The sequence below is a fragment of the Oryctolagus cuniculus genome, chromosome 6, assembly GCF_964237555.1.
Source record: "Oryctolagus cuniculus chromosome 6, mOryCun1.1, whole genome shotgun sequence".
NCBI classification, from domain to species: Eukaryota; Metazoa; Chordata; class Mammalia; order Lagomorpha; family Leporidae; genus Oryctolagus; species Oryctolagus cuniculus.
This window is the reverse complement of record NC_091437.1, coordinates 29,002,308-29,024,337: the sequence shown is the minus strand read 5'-3', so window position 1 is coordinate 29,024,337 and position 22,030 is coordinate 29,002,308. Positions and strand designations below refer to the sequence as shown.

Below are 22,030 nucleotides of genomic sequence, written 5' to 3'. Positions count from 1 at the left end.
CTACCCCTTACCTGTCCGGGAGGGGCGCTCTCTGCACCCAGCACCTGCCTATAGAATGCGGGATCACAGCTCCGCAGCGTGTTCTGGCGGCTGGCCAGGGGGCTGGCCGCCCCGGGTTTCTTCAGCAGCGGGTCGCTGCGGCGCGAGTCCGTGGTCAGGTACATTTGATGGTAAAGGTGCGGCGGCATGAGGCCGCCCCGCACGGCGTCTGCGTGCAGGGAGGGCCCCGGCGTTCGGTACAGGGAGCTCACCGGGGCTCGGTACAGGTCCCTGGACTGCTTCCACTTGTAAACTTTGAATATGATCACTCCCAACACCACGGCTGCGAACCCCACTGAGACCAGGATGAGGGAGAGGAGCAGATAAAACGTGAGGTTTTTATTTTGCTCCCGGGGGGCAGAGCCCAAGGGGAACTCTGCCCGGGCTTCGGGAGCCTCCTCCGTTAGGGACACAGTCAGGGTGGCGGTGGCGGACAGCGACGGCTCCCCGTTGTCTCTGATCAGGACCGTGAGGGTCTGCCTGGGGGCGTCTGTGTCCTGCACTGCGCGGGCGGTGCTGACCTGACCCGTGTGGAGCCCCACGGCAAAGAGGCTCTGGTTGGAGGCACCCAGAAGGCTGTAGGAGAGCCAGGCATTGTGGCCTGCATCTGCGTCCCAGCCCACGACCCGCGAGACCAAGTGGCCGGAGGCCGCGGCCCGGGGCAGCGTCTCCACAGAGCTCTGGCCGGGCCGGGGGTACAGGATCTGGGGCGCGTTGTCATTGCGGTCCGTGACGAATACGCGCACGCTGATGTTTGTGGCCAGGACGGGAGTGCCCCCGTCGCTGACATGAGCTGTTAACTCGAACTCCCGCCGGTCCTCGTAGTCCAGGGGCACCAAGGACGACAAGACGCCGCTGTCGCGATGGATCGCGAAGTAGCGGCCGGCCAGCCCCGCGTCCGCGCCGTGCTGCTCCAGGAGGAGGAAGGAGAGGCGCGCGTTCTGAGGGGCGTCGGGGTCCCAGACGCTCAGGTTGAGGATCGGAACCCCCGGGAGGTTGTTTTCCTCGACGTAAATGTCGTAGGCAGACTGGGATGCCTGCGGGGGGTTGTCGTTGATGTCTGACACCTGGACCCGCACGGTGGTCACGGCCGACAGCGGGGGCGCGCCTGCGTCTCGGGCCGTGACGCTGAGGTTGTACTCTGACACTGCCTCGCGATCCAGGCCCGCGCTGGTCTTCAGGGTGAAGTAGTTCTTGAGGGAGGAAGTCAGGCTGAAGGGGAGGCCCGGGGGAAGCTCGCACGTCACCAGTCCGTTCTCGCCGGCGTCCAGGTCAGTGACGCTGAGCAGGGCGACGACGGTCCCCACGGGCGCGTCCTCGGGGACTGGGCTGTACACCGATGTGACCGCGACCTCCGGGGCATTGTCGTTCACGTCCACCACTTCCACCAACACTTTGCAGTGTGCGCCCTCGGGATTGGCGCCTTTGTCTTTGGCCTGGACGTAGATCTCGTGCAGTTTCGTGTCTTCGAAGTCCAGGCGGCCCTTGATCGTCAGCACCCCCGTGACTGGGTCTAGGGCGAAGAGCTCCCGGACGCCGGCGCGGTTGTGGCTGCCGAAGGAATAGACGATTTCGCCGTTGGGGCCTTCATCCAGATCCGTCGCGAGGACCTGCACCACGCGAGCGCCGGGGGGTGCATCCTCCAGGACGCGCGCCCGGTACAAGGACTGGTTGAAGGCAGGCGCGTTGTCATTCGCGTCCAGCACAGTGACGCGAATGGGGAGGCTGGCGGAGCGGGCCGGGGTCCCTCCGTCCAGCGCCGTCAGCACCAACTGCACACTTGGCTCCCGCTCCCGGTCCAGGGCGCGCTCCAGGACCAGCTCCGCATACTTGGTGCTGTCCTCCCGCGTCTGCACGCGAAGCGCAAAGTACTCGTTCCGGCTCAGCTCGTAGGTTTGGAGAGAGTTGCTGCCCACATCGGGATCGTGCGCGCTCTCGAGCGGAAAGCGCGTCCCCGGCGCCATGGCCTCGCTAATCTCCAATTTCATTTCCCCGGTTGGGAACGCGGGGTTGTTGTCGTTGATGTCCTGGATCACCACCTCGGCGCTGAATAGCTCCAGCGGATTCTCCACCACCAACTCCAGAGTTACGGTGCAGGAAGGCAGCGTCCCGCACAGCTCCTCCCGGTCCAGACGGTCGTTCACCAACATCTCCCCGGTCTCCCGGTTCACCTCAAAGAACCTTCGGCTGGCTCCGGACACCACCCGGAGCCTGCGGGCGGACAGGCTGCCCAGAGCCAAATCGAGGTCCGCGACCACGTTCCCCACAGAGAAGCCCTTCTCTCTTTCCTCCAGGATCTCATAGTGAATCACGGTGGAAGTCTTGTTCAAGGCGCCGAGCAGAAGCAAAACTCCCACCACTCTCCCGGTGCTTACCAGTCCGCCCCGCCAGGCCTCTGGGACCATCGCACTGGAGAGCAGTTCCTCCCCGCGGGATCCAGGGTGCCCCGGAGGTTTCGCGGAGAAACTTTCAGCGGCTTAGCGCTTGGGCGCTGGGCGCCGAGTCGGACATGGCTTTCTGGGTGCCGCTGATTTGCTCGCTGGCTGTTCAGTCTCTGCCTCATCCCGGGGCGCCGAAAGGGGACGGGCCGGGGCCAGCTCTCCAGCGTCTTCATTGGCCGACAGCGGCACACAGAGTCCCAGCCAATAACTGCACGAAGAATGCGCTAGCGCCGGGCTTTTGGAGCTGGGCGCGCGCTAGCGCGGGGAACTTCTCTTCCCGCTGGCGGCCTTCCGGAGCCCGCGGGCTAGGCGCCTTGCCCGGGCCCGCAGCGGAAGCCCACCTGACTCTGGAAAGCAGTGTAGGAGGCGACGGAGCTGGCGGGGCTGCACGTCCCCAAGCCAACTCAAGGCCTATTACGGACTTTCATGGCTTTCTTTGCCCAAACCATATGGAAAACGACATAATGTTTTCTGGAAAAATAACAACAAATCCGGTTGCCTGGAGGGTGGACGAGTGGCCAGACTCTATTTATGAGGACAGAGTAATATCTTGATGGAGCTAATACTTTTATCTTTACCTAAAGAGATTCTAGAATTTTCTGTCCCTTCCCCGGTAGAGCAGATCAATAGGTGCTACTATGTTTGGTTTAAGTCCCTTATGAAATTTAAAATAAAGCTCAGATTTTAATTTTTTTAAAAAATTGGATGTCATCATTTAGCTCATTTTCCTAAGAACCAGGGAGCCAAGTGAAATTTCCTGACCCTGTGTTTCCCAGGGCACACAATCTTTCTGTTTTTCTAAAGATTTATTTATTTATATTTATTTTGAGAGGGAGAGAGAAGGATAGGGAGAGAGGTCTTCCATCCCTGGTTCATTCCCCAAGTGGCTGCAACAGCCAGAGCTGGGCTGATCCAAAGTTAGGAGCCAGTAGCTTCATCCAGGTCTCCATGTGGGTGCAGGGGCCCAAGGACTTGGGCCATCCTCTGCTGCTTTCCCAGGCACAGTAGCAGGGAGCTGGATCAGAAGTGGAGCAGCTGGGACTTGAACTGGAGCCCATATGGGATGCCCACGCTGCGGGTGGCAGCTTAACTCAGTGTGTCACAGCCCAGGCCCAGAACATAATCTCATGATGCTTCCCTTGATCAGTGTTTTTCTCAAGATCTTGGGTTCACATGCTACAAGAAGTTGCCTTGCTAATAAAGAATTACTCCCCACCCCACTCCGGAATAAAAGAGGAAGAAAAAAGAAAACAGCAGGTCTATTTACCACCTAGGACCTTCATAAAGTGGCTGCAATAATGGCAACAAAGCTCCAGAGAGTCTTCAGGGCAGCCCAAAGCCCTGAGTCCCAAAATAAAGAACTCGAGAGTTTTCTGCATTTAGGATCATAGTCACCACACAAATAATGATCAGGATAATGAATGAGAGGGGGCAGGCACTGTGGAGGAACAGATTAAGCCACTGCTTGGGACATCTGCATGTCATATCTGAGAGCCTGGTTAGAATCCCAGCTCCTCTTTCCAATCCAGCTTCCTGCTAATGCACCTGGGAGGCAGTGGAGGATGCTGGAGTACTTGAATTCCTGCCACTCACATGGGAAACTCATGGAGTTCCTGGCTCCTGGCCTCAGAGTGGCAAGCATCTGGGGAGTAAACCAGTGCATGGAAGGTATCTCTCTCTCCCTTGCAAGTAGAGTAAAATAGATAAATAAACATAAAACGAAGATGAAATATATTTAGTTTTTAGAATAAACCCAGTCACTTCCCACTCCAAGTGTGAGGACCAGGGGCATTAAGTGTCACTTGGGAGATTCTCAGAAATGAAGCCTAGAAATGCACAGGTGCACATAACTGCCCAAACTGGCATCACCTGCTGCTTTCCTCGACGCATCAGCAGGCAGCTGGATTGGAAGTGAAGAAACTGGGACTCACACTGGCACTCTGATAAGAGTGTCACAAGCAGTGTAGCAAGCCACGGCTTAACCCACGGAGCCATTCCGATGACTACTTGTGTCCCTTGTGCCAAACACAGGAGGCACTTAATGCTTTCTAACATACATGTGGTCATGCTAATGGCATAGCAGTCTTAACACACACTAAGGACTATGTGTACATGATCTGTGCCATACACATTCTTTCCCGAAGCAAGTACTCTTGGTAGATACATTCACTCCTTCAAGCTACGAGTGGGCCTAAGGAAGCTGCTTCTTACCCCTACTGCTCTGAAGAGAGATTACTGTTTATCAAAGAGTCAACTAACACAATTTACAGGTGACAAAATCGAAGATGCCCACACTTATGTTACCTAAATCCAGAGGAGAGTGAAGTATCAGTGTACAGGATCAATGGAACTTTCCAGTCTCTATTTTTCCTCTCTTCTATAATTTCGAGAGATGCTGACCAATGACATGCACCAAATATAACTATTTTAAAAGAGAAAATGAATGTGTTACAGCAGTCAAGAGTGGGGCCCCTGTGTCAGAGTGACTCAGCTTTCAATCCTGGATATCGCACTTGTGAGCACGTAACCATGGAACTTCTGTGTGTAAAGTAGAAATAACCGTACTGGTTGGTGGCACCAATGATCACAATCATGTCTGAAGTCTTTGCTGAGCTTCGTGCTGACCGTATCATTCACCGGTGCTGGGAGAGGATTTCTAGTGGATCTGTGCAGCCGAGGACCGACACCATGATGCAGTTTCAGATCCCCACCGCCCTCGTGATTTCCCTCCTGCCTGTCAATCATCCATTCTTGCTGTTATGCTCAGTCCCCAGCACTGATCTACTTTCTATCCGTGTCGTTCTGCCTTTTTCACAAGTTTTATCAAAAAGGACTTAACATCTGTGGTCTTTTATGTCTGGCTTCCTGCACTTAGCACAATGTCAAGCCCAGCTCTCAACTCCACCTTCAGATCTGTTCTCTCTCCAACCCTGCCCATCTGGTCAGAAAATCAGAAATCATTTTTAACATCTTCTGCATCCCCACATGCACCTCATTTCAGATCCAAACCAATGGTTACCACCTCCAAAATAGATCTTGAAATTGTCCATTACTTTCCTGGCTTCTGTCATCACCTAAACCAAAGCATCCTCTCTGGCATTCTTACTTTTCTCAATTTCTCTATCATCCATTTCACATATGTTAAATGGAAGCATCTTTCAAACAAGTACATTAGATTATATGCCCTCCTTGTTGAACGTAGTAACTGATAAACATAGCACTAGGACTGGCTATATAATTTGTGTGGCTAGTACCAAATGAAAACTGGGGGCTTGTTGTTAAGAAATGTAAACATTGTCAAGGTGGTGACAGCATAGAACTAACTAATGTAGGGGCCCTACTAAGCAAGGGGCCCATCAGAGTGACTGCCCAGGTCATATGCCAGTGAAGCTAGGCCCGCATGGCCCAGAGGAGACTCTCAATAGACATTATCCAATATTATCTTTTAAATAAATTAATATTCTTAGACGGCCAGTAACATCAGGAAATTCTATTCAAGATGCTACTAAATTACTGCACATAAGGAACACAAGAAAGACACATACATACATTCAATATATACAAATATATGTATATATAATCCCCTTAAAATCCTAAATATCATCTAACAATCATTCCATTCGATCAAATTTGGACAGGATCAACCTATCTGGACAGCACCCTAAAGTCAAATTAAAGGTTTGTTTGAGGAACATGGGATAAAGACACATAACAAACAGATTTTTAAAAAACATGTATCCCAATTTAGACAGGTGAAAGATTGAAGGATTTGGTAAAGAAGTTGAATGGTTTAATATTTATCTAAAGCCTACCTGAATATTTTGCATACTTTGATTTGAAGAGATGATTTTTAAGTCTGTAAGAATAGGTTTGCTAAGAGCTGCATCTGATCTGCCCTTCAAACAAGAAGAAACTGTCTCATCGGTAAGTGCATGAGCTGTCGGCTGTGATTTCGAAGTCACAGACACAAGGAAACAACGTTTACCTTCGTCCATCTGAGTGCTGTTCTTTTCTAGTCTCAGTCACATTATGCCTTCTCACTGTTTAATATGTTACAAAGCTTAAATGTGTCAGGAAACTACTTGCAAAAACATTAGTAAATTTGTCTATATGAAAATATTCCAATAGAAGGCAGATGTTTGGTCTAGCAATTAAGACATTGGTTGGGGCACTCACATCCTACACTGGAGTGCCTTAGCTCAAATCCCAGCTCTGCCCCTGATTCCAGCATCTTGCTAATCTGTACCCTGGGAGGTAGCTGGTGATGGTTCAAGTGGGTGGGACCCTGTCATCCATGTGGGAGATATGGGTTGGGTTCCTGGCTCCTGGCTTCCAGCCCAGCCCCAACTGCAGCCATTTTGGGCATGTGAGGGGCTAACCAGTGGGTAGGAGTGCATTCTCTTTCTCTGTGTCCTCAAATAAAATAACTTTTAAGATTTACTTATTATTTATTTGAAAGGCAGAATGACAGAGAGAGGAAAAGAAGTAGAGTGTGTGTGTGGGGGGAGACATCATCAAGCTACTGGATCACCCCCTAAATCTGGGTCTGGACCAGAATGAAACCAGAAACCTGGTTCTCCATCCAGGTATCCCACATGGTGTCAGGGGCCCAAGGGCCCAAATACTTGGGCCATCATCCACTGCTTTCCCAGGTTCATTGCCAGGAATCTAGATGGCAACTGGAGTGGCTGCGACCGGAACTGGTGCTCCAATATGGAATGCTGGCATTTAGGTGGCAGTTTAACCCACTGTACCACAAGGCTGGCTATTCAAACAAATAATTAAAAAACCAATCTCCCAGGGCTGGTATTGTAGCACAGCGAGTCAAGCCACTGCTTGTGACACCAGCATCCCATATAGGCATCTGTTCCAGTCTTGGTTGCTCCACTTCGGATCCAGCTCTCTGCTAATGTGCCTTGGAAGGCACTGGAAGATGGTCCAAGTGTTTGCCGCCCCTGCACCCACGTGGAAGACCTGGAAGAAGCTCCACACTCCTGGCTTCGGCCTGGCTCAGCCCCGGCAGTTGAGGCTATTTGGAGAATGAACCAGTGGATAGAAGATTCCTTTCCCTCTCTTGCTCTCTCTCTGTAACTCTGCCTTTCAAGTAAAACAAATAAATCTTTTTTTTTTTTAAAAGAAAGGTTTCCTTCCAGAAAAAAAACTTCCAAGAGAACTAAATTCTCCTCAAAAATAGAATGTTTCAATTTTGTCCCAGTATCTTGCTATTATATTGCTAGCTAAAATATTTTAGTCCTCACCAAATGGATAGCTATGTATGGCTTAGATGTTTATTTTTTATAAATAAAAAACATTCACTTCAATATATACTGGTAACTTAAAGGAAGAAGGAAGTATGTTTTCTGACCAATAAGACACCATAGGAGTTTAGTACATTCAAGGGTTTGATGAAGAAGCTAAATGGTTAAGCCTTACTAGTCATCTGAAGTTTACCTGTATCTTTCACATACTTGATTGGAAATGGTGATTTATGAATCTTAAGGATAAGGATGTTGGATCCAGCGCTGTGGTGTAGCAGATAAAGCTGCCACCTGCAGTGCAAGGGCACTGGTTCGAGTCCCGGCTGCTCCATTTCCGACCCAGCTCTCTGCTATGGCCTGGGAAAGCAATAGAAGATGGCCCAAGTCCTTGGGCCTCTGCACCCATGGGGGAGACCTGGAAGAAGCTCCTAGCTCCTGGCTTCAAATCAGCCCAGCTTTGGCCATTGTGGCTATTTGGGGAGTGAACCAGTGGATGGAAGACTTCTCTCTCTCTCTCTTTCTATCTGCCTTTTGAATAAATAAGTAAATATTTTTTTAAAGAATAAGGATTCTGTCTCACATCACTGGGACAAAGCTGAAATTTTTAATGACTGCTATTGGGACAACAGGATAGCCACTTGGAAAAAGAGATACAAATTGATCACACTTCTGCACATGCAAGAATAAAGTCTAAATAGATCAGGGATCTAAATGTGAAAACTACAAAGTGATTCAAATCTTAGCAGAAAATATGGATGAGTGTTTCCATAACCAAGGTGGGGGAAACGCTTGGGTACTATGACTTGAAACTAATTATAATACAGGAAAAGATTGATTCACTTGTTTACATAAAAACAAAGGGAAAAATAGTGGCATTGCCAACAAATGTCACAAGCACATGACACAAGTGGGATAGATATTTACAACTCGTATTTTAGACAGGGAGCTAAAATTCCTAACACATAAGTAACTTTTTACAAATTTAATATAAAACATTTAAAAATATCTAGTAGGAAAATAAACATAAGAAACAGACAGTTCAATATAAGATTCAAACTGGCTCTTAAACATAGGAAAAAGCTATTTAACCTCACCACAAAGAGAGTGAAATTCTAATTCAAACTATTTTGAAATCTCCCTTTTTACTCATTGGATTGGCAAAAATTAAAAGCTTGACAACAATCTCTGTGATGAGCCTACGGGATATTAGGTGTTCTTGTCCATTTTTAGGAATACACAGTGGTACAACTTCTGTGGAGGGAAACAGTCATATCTAACAAAACTACACACACATCTACCCTGGGACTCACATAGGTGTTTACCCTATGATCCAGCAACCACGCTATTAGGAAGTTATCCTGAATTTACACCTCAAAAATTAGAAAAATCTATATACAGAAGGTTATTCATTAAAGCATGATCTATAATTGCTAAAATATGGAAACTACTTAAATAGCAAATTATATGTTTGTTGAACAGATGATGAAATGTGCACTTACAAAGAATTTTTATGAAGTTGTTTAAAACATGAAGGGAAGGCCGGCGCCGTGGCTAATTAGGCTAATCCTCTGCCTTGCGGTGCCGGCACACCGGGTTCTAGTCCTGGTCGGGGTGCCGGATTCTGTCCCGGTTGCCCCTCTTACAGTCCAGCTCTCTGCTGTGGCCAGGGAGTGCAGTGGAGGATGGCCCAAGTGCTTGGGCCCTGCACCCGCATGGGAGACCAGGAGAAGCACCTGGCTCCTACCATCGGATCAGCATGGTGTGCCGGCCGCGGCGGCCATTGGAGGGTGAACCAACGGCAAAAGGAAGACCTTTCTCTCTGTCTCTCTCTCTTACTGTCCACTCTGCCTGTCAAAAATAACAAAACAAAACAAAAAACAAAAACAAAAACAAACAAACAAACAAACAAAAACAAACATGAAGGAAGCAGGCATTTGGCATCCCGAGTCAGGCAGCCTGGGACTGAGTCCCGACTCTGCCTTCTCACCCAGCTCCCTGCTAATGTGCCTGAGAGGCAGCACATGAAGACTTAAGTATCTGAGTCCCCACCACCCACGTGGAGATCTGTTTGGAGTTTCTGGCTCCTGGCTTTGGCCTGGCCTAGCTCTGGCTGTTGCTGACATTTGGAAAGTAGACCAGTAAATGGAAGAACTCTCTATCTCTATCCCTGTTGCTCTGCCTTTAAAATAATTTTTTTTTTTTTTGACAGGCAGAGTGGACAGTGAGAGAGACAGAGAGAAGGGTCTTCCTTTGCCATTGGTTCACCCTCCAATGGCCGCCGCGGCCGGCGCGCTGCGGCTGGTACACCGCGCTGATCTGATGGCAGGAGCCAGGTACTTATCCTGGTCTCCCATGGGGTGCATGGCCCAAGCACTTGGGCCATCCTCCACTGCCCTCCCGGGCCACAGCAGAGAGCTGGCTTGGAAGAGGGGCAACCGGGACAGAATCTGGCGCCCCGACCGGGACTAGAACCCCGTGTGCCAGCGCCACAAGGCGGAGGATTAGCCTAGTGAGCCGCGGCGCTGGCCTACTAAAATAATTTTTTAAAAAGATTATTTATTTGAGAGGTAGAGTTACAGACACAGAGATGGAGAGACAGAGAGAGAGGTCTTTCATCTGCTGGTTCACTTCGCAAATGCCACAATGGCCGGAGCTGAGCCAATTTGAAGCCAGAAGCTAGGAGTTTCTGCCAGGTCTCCCACCCAGGTGCAGGGGCCCAAGCACTTGGGCCATCTTCCACTGCTTTCCCAAGTAGTGAGCTGGATTGGAAGAGGAGCAGCCAGGACATGAACTGGTGCCCATATGGGATGCCAGTGCCACAGGCAGAGGCTTAGCCCTACTATGCCACAGCAACAACCCTCTAAAAATAATTTTTTAAAAAAGACTTTATTTATTTTCAAAGTCATTGTTACAGAGAGAGGGAAAGATCTTCCATCCACTGGTACACTTCGTAGATGGCTGCAATGGCCAGTGCTGGGCTTGGTAGAAGCCAGGAGCCAAGAGCTTCATCTGGGTCATATTCTACTGCTTTCCCAAGGCACATTATAAGGGAACTGGATCATCAAAAGTGGAGCAGCCAGGACTCAAACTAGCGCCTGCCCACATGGGATGCCAGCATTGCAGGCCATGGCTTTGCCCACTAGGCCACAATGCCAGTCACTCAAAATAATTTGAAAAAAGGACTAATTTATTTATTTGAAAGTCAGAGTTACAGAAAGAGGGAGAGAGAAAGGGAGATGAAGAAATCTTCCATCCACTGGTTCATTCCAGGGCTGTACCAGGCTGAAGCCAGGATCCTGGAACTCCATTCAGTTCTCCCATGGAGGTGATAGGGACCCAAGTACTTGGACATCATATGTCGTCTTCCCTACTACAATAGTAGGGAGCTGAATTGGAAGTGAAACAACGAGAACTCAAACTGGCTCTCACATGGGATGCCAGCATTGCAGGTCAGCTTAATCCACTGAGCCACAATGCTGACCCCTCAAATAAATATTTAATAAATGAACAAACATTTAAATTTTTAAAAATTTAAAAATAAAGGAAAGCTTTTGCTTCCAACCATGTACTACTAGCCATAGCACTATAAACACTGAGAAAACTTAACAGACTGTGTGGGAAAATGTCGTGGCTCAAAAGGCAGTGTCAGACTGTAAGCTAAGAGAGAAGGGAGGCGAATGAGTATATCCAATTCAGACCATCTGGCAGGAAAGGGGCGATAGAGGAGTGACACCACAGGCTTGCTGCACTGAGGAATAGAGATTAGAGTTATGGGAGGCTGAACCGGCCGCAGCCTGTAGAACAGAGCAGCTGTACAAAGAGCTCCAGAAGGGCGGGCATGCGGCACATGGTTTGGGGGACCGGGTTCAAGTGCAGGCTGCTTTGCTTTAACCTGGCTCACTGCTAATGCATGCTCCGGGAGGCAACGGATGATGGCTTAAGTTCTTGGGTCCCTACCATCCCATGTGGGAAGTCTGGATTGAGTTCCAGGCTACTGGCTTTACCTTGGTCCATCGCAGGCATTTGGGGGGTGAACCAGTGGATGGAGGATGTCTCTCTCTGCTTTCCAAATAAAATGGAAATAAATAATTAAAATTTTAAAAACCAGAACCCCAGAGGTCTGGATAAGGATCCCCTCATGTCTTTGGCTGGATTTAGTCTGAGCAGGCACAGGCTGACATTGTTCTAAGGCAAACAGCATTTGAATTCTTGGGGATCAAACAGAGCTGGGAAATGTTTGAGTTCTGTTCTGCTAGAATAAGGAGATCCTGGTGAACATTCAGAGCAATGAAAAGTTAACATTCAGAAGTACAAGTTTATTTTTTTTTTACTTATTTTTTAAATATTTATTTATTTCGAAGGTCAGAGTTACAAAGAGAGGAAGAGAGAGAGAGAGAGAGAGAGAGATTGAGAGAATCGAGAGAATCTTACATCCACTGGTTTACTCCCCAGATGGCTAAAACGGCCAGGGCTGAGCCATAGAGGCCCAAACACTTGGACCACCCTGTTCTGCTTTCCCAGGCCATTAGCAGATAGCTGGATCAGAAGTGGAGCTGCAGGGACATGAACCAGCACCCATAAGGGATACTGGCATCACAGGTGGTGGCTTTACCTGCTACGTCACAACAACATTGTCATGCGTAGTATTTAGTAGGAAAACACTACTATAGACCTGTCTTAACACAGCTTTGAAAAAAATCAATCTGATGTGCAAAAACTTAATCATCTTCCAGAACAAACCTCAGTACTTCCTAAAGAAAGATAACAAGGGGCAGGCATTTGATGTATCAATTAATACATGCACATCCCATATCAAAATACCTGGGTTCAATACCTGACTCTGAGCCCAGACTCCACATTCCTGAGAATTCTGTCCCAGGAGAGTAATGGTGACGGCCCACGCCAGCTTCAGCCCCATCCCAGGAGTTGTGGGCATTTGAGGAGTGAAACAGTGAACAGGAGTTCGCTCTCTGCCTATCTCTGTTTCTCTCTGCCTCTCCAAAAAACAAATAAAAATATTTTTTAAAAGTTCAGAAAAAGAGGGGTGGGCACGTGGCATAGTGGGTTGGTTAAGCTGCTGCTTGGGACACCCGCATCCCCAATCAGAGTGACCATTAGAGCCCTGGCTCCTCTGCTCCCCAGGCAGCTTCTTGCTGATGTCCACCCTGGAAGATAGCAGGTGATGGCTTACGTACTTGGGTCCGTGCCACCCACATGGGAGATCTGAATGGGGTTCCAGTTCCAGGCTCCCAGCTGTGCCCTGGCCCAGCCTCAGCTGTTGTGGACATTTGGGGAGTGAACTAGTGGATGGACAATCTCTCTCTCTCTCTCTCTCTCTCTCTCTCTCTCTCTCTCTTTCTCTCTTGTTCTGCCTTTCAAATAAATTTTTAAAAAATTTAAAAGAAAGAAAAATCTAAGCACTCAACAATGTAACATGTCTGCCATCCAATGAAAACATTACTAAACATGCAAATCAGTAGCAAATTGAGACCCCAAACCAGGCAAGAAATCACCACTAGAAATGATAGTGGTGATGGAACTAGCAAACAAGAACTTTAAAGCACTGATATAAATGTGCTCAAGGGTTTAAAGGTAAATAAGAAGATAATGAAGAGAGAGATGAAAGAATCAAAGAAAAATTCTAGAAGCAGAAAACATATGAAGCAAAACCTTTACTGGATGATATTAGCAGCAAGACTAGAAACTAGACAAGAAAAGATCACTGAACCTAAACCCAGCGAAAGACACTATTCAAACAGCAAAGCGTGGAGAGAAAAGACTAGAAGAACAGTGAACAGAGCCCCAGGGCTAACCTAAGTGAAATATGAGTCCCATTATTATGAAGGAGGAGTGTGTGCATCAGAAATATAAAAAATGAATTTTGGGTCACTACCCAAAATTTCATAAGTTTGAAGAAAATTTTAAACCACAGAAGAAAGATGCTCAATGAACTCAGAACAGGATAAATAAGAGGAAAATACATCAACATCATAATAATTAAATTGCTAAAAAAATTAATGTGGAGAAAAACTTAGAAGCAGCAAGAAGGAAAGAAACAGTAAACACGGACTAAAGGTAGGAGACTGTAGACTTACCATCAGCAAAAGAAAACAAGGCAGAAGAGAGAGGACGTCTAAAGTGAGAGAGAGGCTGGCGTTGCGGTGCAGCAGGTGAAGCTCCTGACAGCGATGCTGGCATCCCATATCAGAGCGCTGGTTTCAGTTCAGGTACTCAGCTTCCTGCTGATGCACTTAAGAAAGCAGCAGAAGACGGTCCCTGCTACCCATGTGGGAGACCAGGATGGAGGTCTTGGCTCCTGGCTTCCGCCTGCCCAGACCTGGCTGGTGCAGCCATTTGGGAAGTGAACCAACAGATGGAGGATCTCTCTCTCTCTCTCTCTCTCTCTGTTACTTTGCCTTTCAAATAAGTAAATATGTATATATACTATATATATATATATACTATATATATATATTTTAAAGTACTGAATGGAAAAAATAAGTCAGCTTAGTTTTCTATATCCAACGAAATTACCTTTCCTTTTTTTTTTTTTTTTTTTTTGACAGGAAGAGTTAGTGAGAGAGAGACAGAGAGAAAGGTCTTCCTTTTTCCATTGGTTCACCCCCCCAAATGGCTGCTAAGGCCTCTGCACTGTGGCCAGTGCGCTGCGCCGATCCAAAGCCAGGAGCCAGGTGCTTCCTCCTGGTCTCCCATACAGGTGCAGGGCCCAAGCACTTGGGCCATCCTCCACTGCCTTCCTGGGCCACAGCAGAGAGCTGGACTGAAATAGGAGCAACCGGGACAGAATCCAGCGCCCCAACTGGGACTAGAACCCGGGGTGCCAGTGCCACAGGTGGAGGATTAGCCAAGTGAGCCGCGGCACCAGCCCGAAATTACCTTTCAAAAATAAAGATGAGGGGTGGTTAAGTGCCGCTGTGACAGCTGCATCTGATGCTGGATTAGAGTGCTTCTGTTAAAGTCTCACCTCTGCTCCCATTCCAGCTCCCTGCTTATGTGCACCCTGGGAGGCAGCAGGTGATGGCTCAAGTACTTGGGTCCCAGCCACCAGCATGAAAGAAGTGGACGGAGTTCTGGGCTCCTGGCTTTCTCCTGACCCAGCCCTGGCTGCTGCAGGCTTATGGCAAGTGAACCAGTGGATGGAAGATGTCTCTCTCTCTCTCTGTCTCTCTCTCACTAGTGCTGTGCTTTTCAAATAAAATAAACACTTAAGTAAACATTTTTTAAAAATGAAACTGAAATAATTTTCAGTGTTCTCCCCACACACAAATGTGTGCGCTATTGCATATGTTACACAGTTTGATTTAGCTACTCCACAATGTATACATATGTACATCAGGTTGCACACCATAAATATATAGATTTTTTTACTTGTCAATTAAAAACTACATTTAGGGGCCAGCATCGTGGTGTACAGGTAAAGCTTCCACTCATGACACCAGCATCCCATATGGACACCAATTTGAGACATGGCTGCTCCACTTCTGATCTAGCTCCCTGTTAATGCACCTGGGAAAGCAGTGGAAGATGGCCCAAGTATTTGGGCCCCTGCACCCATGTGGGAGACCAAGAAGAAGTTCTGGGCTCCTGGCTTTGACCCCTGGCTGTTGGGGCCATTTGGGGAATGACCAGAAGATGGAAGCTCTCCCTCTTTCTGTCTCTCTCCTCTTCTCTCTGTAATTTTGCCTTTCAAATAAATAAAAAATAAATCTTTAAAAAATACATAAATTTGGCAAATGAATGTAAATTAAATTCTTTCAGATAAGCAAAAGTAGGGAAAATTTATAACCAAAAACCTGCACTGCAAGAAATATTAAAGAAGCTCTTTAATGTGAGGGGAAATGACACCAGATGGAAGCTTAGATCCACAGAAAGTAATTAGTGGAAGAAATGGTAAAATTGTAGATTAAAAGCTAAATACTTTTCACTTTTAATTTTTTGAAATATAATTTATTATTTAAAGCAAAAATAGCAACATATTGTGGGGCTTAAAATATAAACAGAAATAAAGTGTTCAACAATGATAGCACAGATGACCAGAGAGAGAAAAGTCTGTTATTACAAGATGCTTACATTATATGTGAAATGGTATAATATTATTTGAAGGCAGAAGGTGACAAATTAGAGATGTTTATTGTAAACTCTAGAGCAACCAGTTAAGAAATTAAAGAGGGTACCTAGTAATCTAATTCTAGTGACAAAATACAATGCTAAACTATACCCAACCTAGAAGAAGGCTGGAAAAAAATAAAAGGACTGAGCAACACATGGGATAAGGTGCACCCACAGAAAATGGGTGTACATGGGTGGACATAATCCCAACAACGTCAGTGTCCCCTTGGATGTAGGTGGTCTGTACGTTTCAATTAGGAGTTGACAATTTTTCAAACTGAATGAAAAAACAAGACTCAACCATATCCTTCTACATAAATGTACTTAATATAAAAAGGGGTGGAGGCGGCCAGCGCTGTGGCATAGCAGGTAAAGTCACTGCCTGCTGACTGGCATCCGATTCAACTCCCGGTTGCTCCACTTCTAATCCAGCTCCTTGCTAATGGACCTGGGAAAGCAGCAGAAAATGGCCCAAGTCCCTGGGCCCTTGCACCCATGTGGGAGACCTCGAAGAAGCTCCTGGCTCCTGGCTCCAGACTGGCCCAGCTCCGGCCATTACAGCTACTCGGGGAGTGAACCAGAGGATGGAAGATCTCTATCTCTCTCTGGCTCTCCCTCTCTCTCTCTGTAACTCCCCCTTTCAAGTAAAATAAATAAAGCTTTAGAAAAAAAGGAGTAGAGAAAAATACTCCACACAAACATTAATTACAAGGGAGCAGACGTGGCTGTATTAATATGAAAAAGAAGTAGGCCTTAGTGGCAATCTTTGTCATGGAGTGTGAGACATCCCGCACCGGAGCACCTGGGCTTCTGTCCGCACTCCGCTTTCAAGGCTGACTTCCTGCGGTAATGCGCACTAGGAGGCAGCAGGGTGCTCAACTACTTAGGTCCCTGCCGTCCAGGAGGGAGATCTGGACTGAGTTCCAGCTTCCTGACCTGGGCTGCGAGCAGCTTCATCTGATGTGGGCGTCTGGGAAGGAAGCAGTGGAGGTCTACCTTTGTCCCTCTATGCCTTTCAAAAAAGAAAAAAAAAAATAGGCCATTGGACAAGATACATCAGCAGGGTCAAAGACATTTCAAAATTACGAAAATGTCAACTATCAAGTATCAAGAAGATTTAAAATCTGAAACATCTGCCCACCCCAAAAGATTACCAGGGACAAAGAGGGAAATACAAACTGATAAAAGGGCTAATCCACCAAGAAGACATAAAAATCTTAAATGTATGTGTATTAAACATCAGAACTTCAAAATACATGAAGCAAAAGCTGGTAGAACTACAAGGTGAAATAGACGCATCCACCATTATAGTGGGAGACTTCAACAATTTTAATGATAGAATCATTAACGAGGATATGCGAGTAGAAGAAGTGAATAACTGACAAAATGTTCTCTTGACAACTGACAGCACTACTCAGAAGACAGGAGCAGCACTGTTCACTAACAGAAGCTGACGGACACTTACAGACATTCCTCCCAACGATGGGATACATACTCCTTTCAAGTGTCCATGGAACATTCTGATCAAATCCAGGGACAGAAAACAACTCCCCCAGTTTAAGAGAACTGAAACATCGAGAATGTGTTCTTTTACCGTACTGGAATTCAACTAAACATCCATAACAAAGATAACAGGAAATCTCCAAACACCTGGAAGTAAAACCACACAGTTCTAAAAACCCACGGGTCAAAGGAGCAGTCTCAAACGAGGTTTTAAAATATATTGAACTGCAGTGTGGGTGACGGGCGAGCCGTCCCCTGGGTCAATGTCCGTGGCGCCCACGGCGTGTTCAGCATATGTAGAGAGTATCTCAGCAGAGTATTTATGGTGTAATCGTCCCTTGTAATGAATGAATGGTTTAAAGCTGTTAACACTTGGTTAAAGTTTTTACACTATAGCATTTACATGATCGTTTACAAATCACGAATTATTTTTTATCAATATGGAAATGATTAAAACTAAAAAATATATTGAACTGAATTAAAATAAAGATGCAACATATCAAAATTTGTGGGATGTGAATAAAGTTATCCTGAGAGGGAAAGATGAAGCATTAAAACCAAGAAAAAGTGGTGTAGTAGGGGAAGTTGCCGCCCGCGATGCCAGCATTCTGTTGTGTGTTGGTTCGTGTCCTGGCTGCTCCACTTCTGGTCTCTCTCCCTGCCAATGGCCTGGGAAAGGCAGCAGAAGATGGCTCAAGCGTTTGGGAGACTGGAACGAAACTCCGGGCTTCTGCCTGGTCCTGCCATGGTCATCATGGCCGCCTGGGGAGTGAAGCAGCAGCAGCAGAGTTCTCTCTCTCTCTCTCTCTCTCTCTCTCTCTCTCTCTGTCTTTCCCCCTCTCTCTGTAACTTTGACTTTCAAGTAAATAAATAAACTTTTTAAAAAAGGGGTCTCAAATCAAGAAAAAATGATCCTACCTCAAGAAACTAGAAAAAGAAGAGCATAATAAGCACAAAGCAAGCCGAAGGAAGGAAATAAATGTAAGAGCAGAAATCAAAGAAGCTGAACTGCTAGGTACATAACCAAGAGAAACCAAAAGACGTCTTCATACAAAGACTTGAAAAAATGTTCAGTGCAATGTGTTTTATGATAGCCAAAAAGTGGAAACAACCCAAAAGTCCATCAAAGGGAGAATAGACAAACAAAATGTGGAATAGCCATAAAATGGAATATCATTCAGCAAAAAAAGGAACAAAGTACTTATACATGATACAACTCCGATGAATTTCAAAAATATGCCATGCAAAAGAAAATAGAAAGAAAAAGTCACATACTGTATGGTTATATTTATATGAAACTTCCAGAAATGGAAAAACTAGAGAGAGAGAAAATGTATCAGTGGTTGCTTGGATGTGAGTGGGAACTGACTGAAAACAAACGCAAAGGAAATCTTTGGGGTGGTGGCCATGTTCTAAGGCTGGATTTTGGGGAAAGTTGCACAACTGTACAAATTTATGAAAGCTTGTCTAGCTACATCCTTAAATTTAGTTATGTTTGGGGCGGGTGTTTGGTATAGCGGTTGACGCCCCTGGAGACATCCACGTCCTGTCCTGGAGTGACTCACTCTGCTCCGGATTCCTACTGATGCAGACCCTGAGAGGCAGCAGATGATGTTCAAATACCTGGGTCCCTGCCAAGCCACAGTGGAGACCTGGACTGGGTCCCTGGCTCCTAGCTCTGGACTGGCCATCCCTATCTGTTGTGGACATTTGGGGAGTGAGCCAGCAGAAGAAAGATCTCTCTCTCTATCTCTATCTCTATCTCTCCCTCTCAAATTTGTCACTGTTCCTTTCAAATAATAAACAAATACACCTGTACTTAACATTTTATAATTTTTTTTTCTTTTAAAGATTTATTTGGGGCTGGCACTGTGGCATCACAGATAAAGCCACCACCTAAGGTGTTGGCATCTGATATGAGCACTGGTTTGAGTCCCAGCTGCTCCACTTCTGTGATCCAACTCCCTGCTAATGCGCCTGGGAAAGCAGTGGAAGATGGCCCAAGTCCTTGGGCCCCTGTACCCATGTGGGAGACCTGGAAAAAACTCCTGGCTTCAGATTAGCACAGCTCCAGCCACTGGGGGCATTTGGGGAGTGAACCAGTACATGGAAAACCTCCCCCCGCCCTTTTTGCTCTCACTTTGCTTTTCAAATAAAATAAATCTATTTATATATCTATATCTACATATCGATCTATAATAAATTTATTTTAGTTATTTGAAAGGCAGAGAGAGTTCTTTCAGCTGTTGGTCCGCTCCCCAAATGGCTGCAAGGGCCAGGGCTGGGCCAGGCTGAAACCAGGAGCCAGGAACTCCTTCTGGGTCTCCCACATGGATGGCAGGAGTCCAGGTACTTGGGTAATCTTTTGCTATTTTCCCACATCATTAGTAAGGAGCTGGATCAGAAGTGGAGCAGCTGGGACATGGACCAGAGGCCATACAGGATGCTGGTGTCCCAGGCAGTGGCTTTACCTGCTGTGCCACAATATGGATCTCAGTAAATAAATCTTTAACAAAATAAGAAAATGGGAAAAATAAATAAATTTCTCACTGAAGAAGATATGTGAATGACAAATAAGCATCAGTCATTGTAGATAAGCAAATTAAAACTGCAATGAGATATCGCAAATCTATTTAAACAGCTAAAATGAAAAACAGTGACAACACCAAATGCTCATGAGAATGTGAAGAAACTGAATCTTTCGTATGCTGATGATGGGAATGCAAAATAGTGCAGCCCTGTGGAAGATGACTGATAGGTTCTTGTAAAACTAAGTATACACTCGGCATGTGACAGCAACGGCTCTCCTAGGCAATAATGCCAGAGAAATAAAAACTCACATCACAGAAACTGACATACAATGTTCATAGAAGCTTTTTTGTAATAATCCCAAACTGGAAACAACCCAAATGTCTTCTAAGAGGTGAATGGCTAAACCAATTTTGGTATATCCATATAATGGTATATTACTAAATTAAAAACAAATAAACTCTTGATATCTAATGCAATTTTTAATAAATTTCAAGAACATTCTACTGAGAGGGAAAAAGGCCAATCTGAAAATATCACACAATGCATAATAGCATTTATAAAATTAAGACTATGTAATTATAAATTATGAGAACAATGAACTGAGTAATTGTCACCAGGCTTAGGTTAGATATGGCACGAAGGAGTTGTTTATAGTGTTGGAATAGTGCTGTGTTTGATTATAGTGGTAGTTAAACATAGCTATAAGTGTGATAAATTTACATAAAATTACTCATGCATACACACAAATGAAAGAATATGAAATTGTTGAAATCTAACTGAGGCCTATGGACTGCAGAAATGTCAGTTTCCTGGTTTGGATATGTGCAGCCATCATAAGTTGTTACTACTGGGGAAAGCTGGGGGTGGATACACGGAACATCTCTGCACTGTTTTTGCAGTTTCCTGGGAGCATACTATGATTTTAAAATGCACAGAAAGGGCGAGCACTTATTACCACAGTCTCATACATGAGAAAATATATGAAACAAGAACTGATAGAACTGAAGGGGGCAGAAAAAAATCCATATTTGTAGTTAGAAATTCAGTTTTCCTCTATCAGGGATGGATAGAAAAGTAGACAAAGAATCAGTAAGGAAAGGAAAGCCTGAACAACATGATCAACTAACTTGATCTAGGTGACGATTAAAGGATACAACGGCCATTAATAGTAGAATGCATTTTTTTTTATTTGACAGATAGAGTTAGACAGTGAGAGAGAGAGAGAGAGAGAGAGAGAGAGAGAGAGACAGAGAGAAAGGTCTTCCTTCCATTGTTTCACCCCCCAAATGGCCACCATGGCCGGAGCTATGCTGATCCGAAGCCAGGAGCCAGGTGCTTCTTCCTGGTCTCCGACACGGATGCAGACGCACAAGCACCTGGGCCATCCTCCACTGCCCTCCTGGGCCACAGCAGAGAGCTGGACTGGAAGAGGAGCAGCCAGGACTAGAACCCAGCGCCCATATGGGATGCCGGCACCACAGGCGGAGGATTAACCAAGTGAGCCACAGCACCGGCCCCAGAATGCATGGTTTTTAAGAATGTAAGGAACATTTATCAAGATAGATCCCGTTTGTGCCATAAATCAAATTTTAACAAATTGAGAAGACTAGAAGCCATGCAAAACATACACTTGAATCACAATAAAATAAAATGAGAATTCAAGACACATATATATTTGGATTAATCCTCAAATACTTGAAATTAAACAACATGTTTTAAAGTAATCCATAGCTCAGGGCCGGCATTATGGCACAGAAGCTAAAGCCGCGCTTGCGATGTCAACATCCCGTGGGGGTACAGGTTCAAGCCCTGGCTGCACCACTTCCGATCCAGCTCTAACACACAGTGGAAGATGGCCTAAGTACTGGGGCCCCTGCCACCCATGTGGGAGACTCAGAAAAAGATCTGAGCTCCTAGCTTCAGCCTGGCCCAGCTCTGGCTGTTGGGGCCATTTGTGGAGTGAACCAGTGAATGGAAGATCTCTCCCTCTCTGTCTTTCCCTCTGTCATTCAGTAAACTCTGCCTTTCAAATAAATAGCAAATAGATCTTTTTTTCTTTTTTTAAATCTATGAGTCAAAGAGGAAATTGCAAGGTGAAGTAGACAACACTTTTGACTGAATTATAAT

At 46.1% G+C, this 22,030-nt stretch overlaps 1 protein-coding gene across 16 annotated transcripts in view; it reads right to left on the bottom strand.

The window, feature by feature from the left end:
- LOC100353508 (protocadherin gamma-C4) overlaps nt 1-22,030 on the bottom strand; it is a 191,400-nt gene that overhangs the window by 32,877 nt on the left and 136,493 nt on the right. The window contains exon 1 of one of the 16 annotated variants that reach the window (XM_051844323.2): nt 12-9,713. The exons of the other annotated variants lie outside the window; for them this stretch is intronic. Coding sequence (XP_051700283.2) covers nt 12-2,444 — 2,433 coding nt within the window. The 5' untranslated portion in view covers nt 2,445-9,713. Of the gene's footprint in view, nt 1-11; nt 9,714-22,030 lie in introns of those variants that run through there. 16 annotated transcript variants of the gene reach the window in all.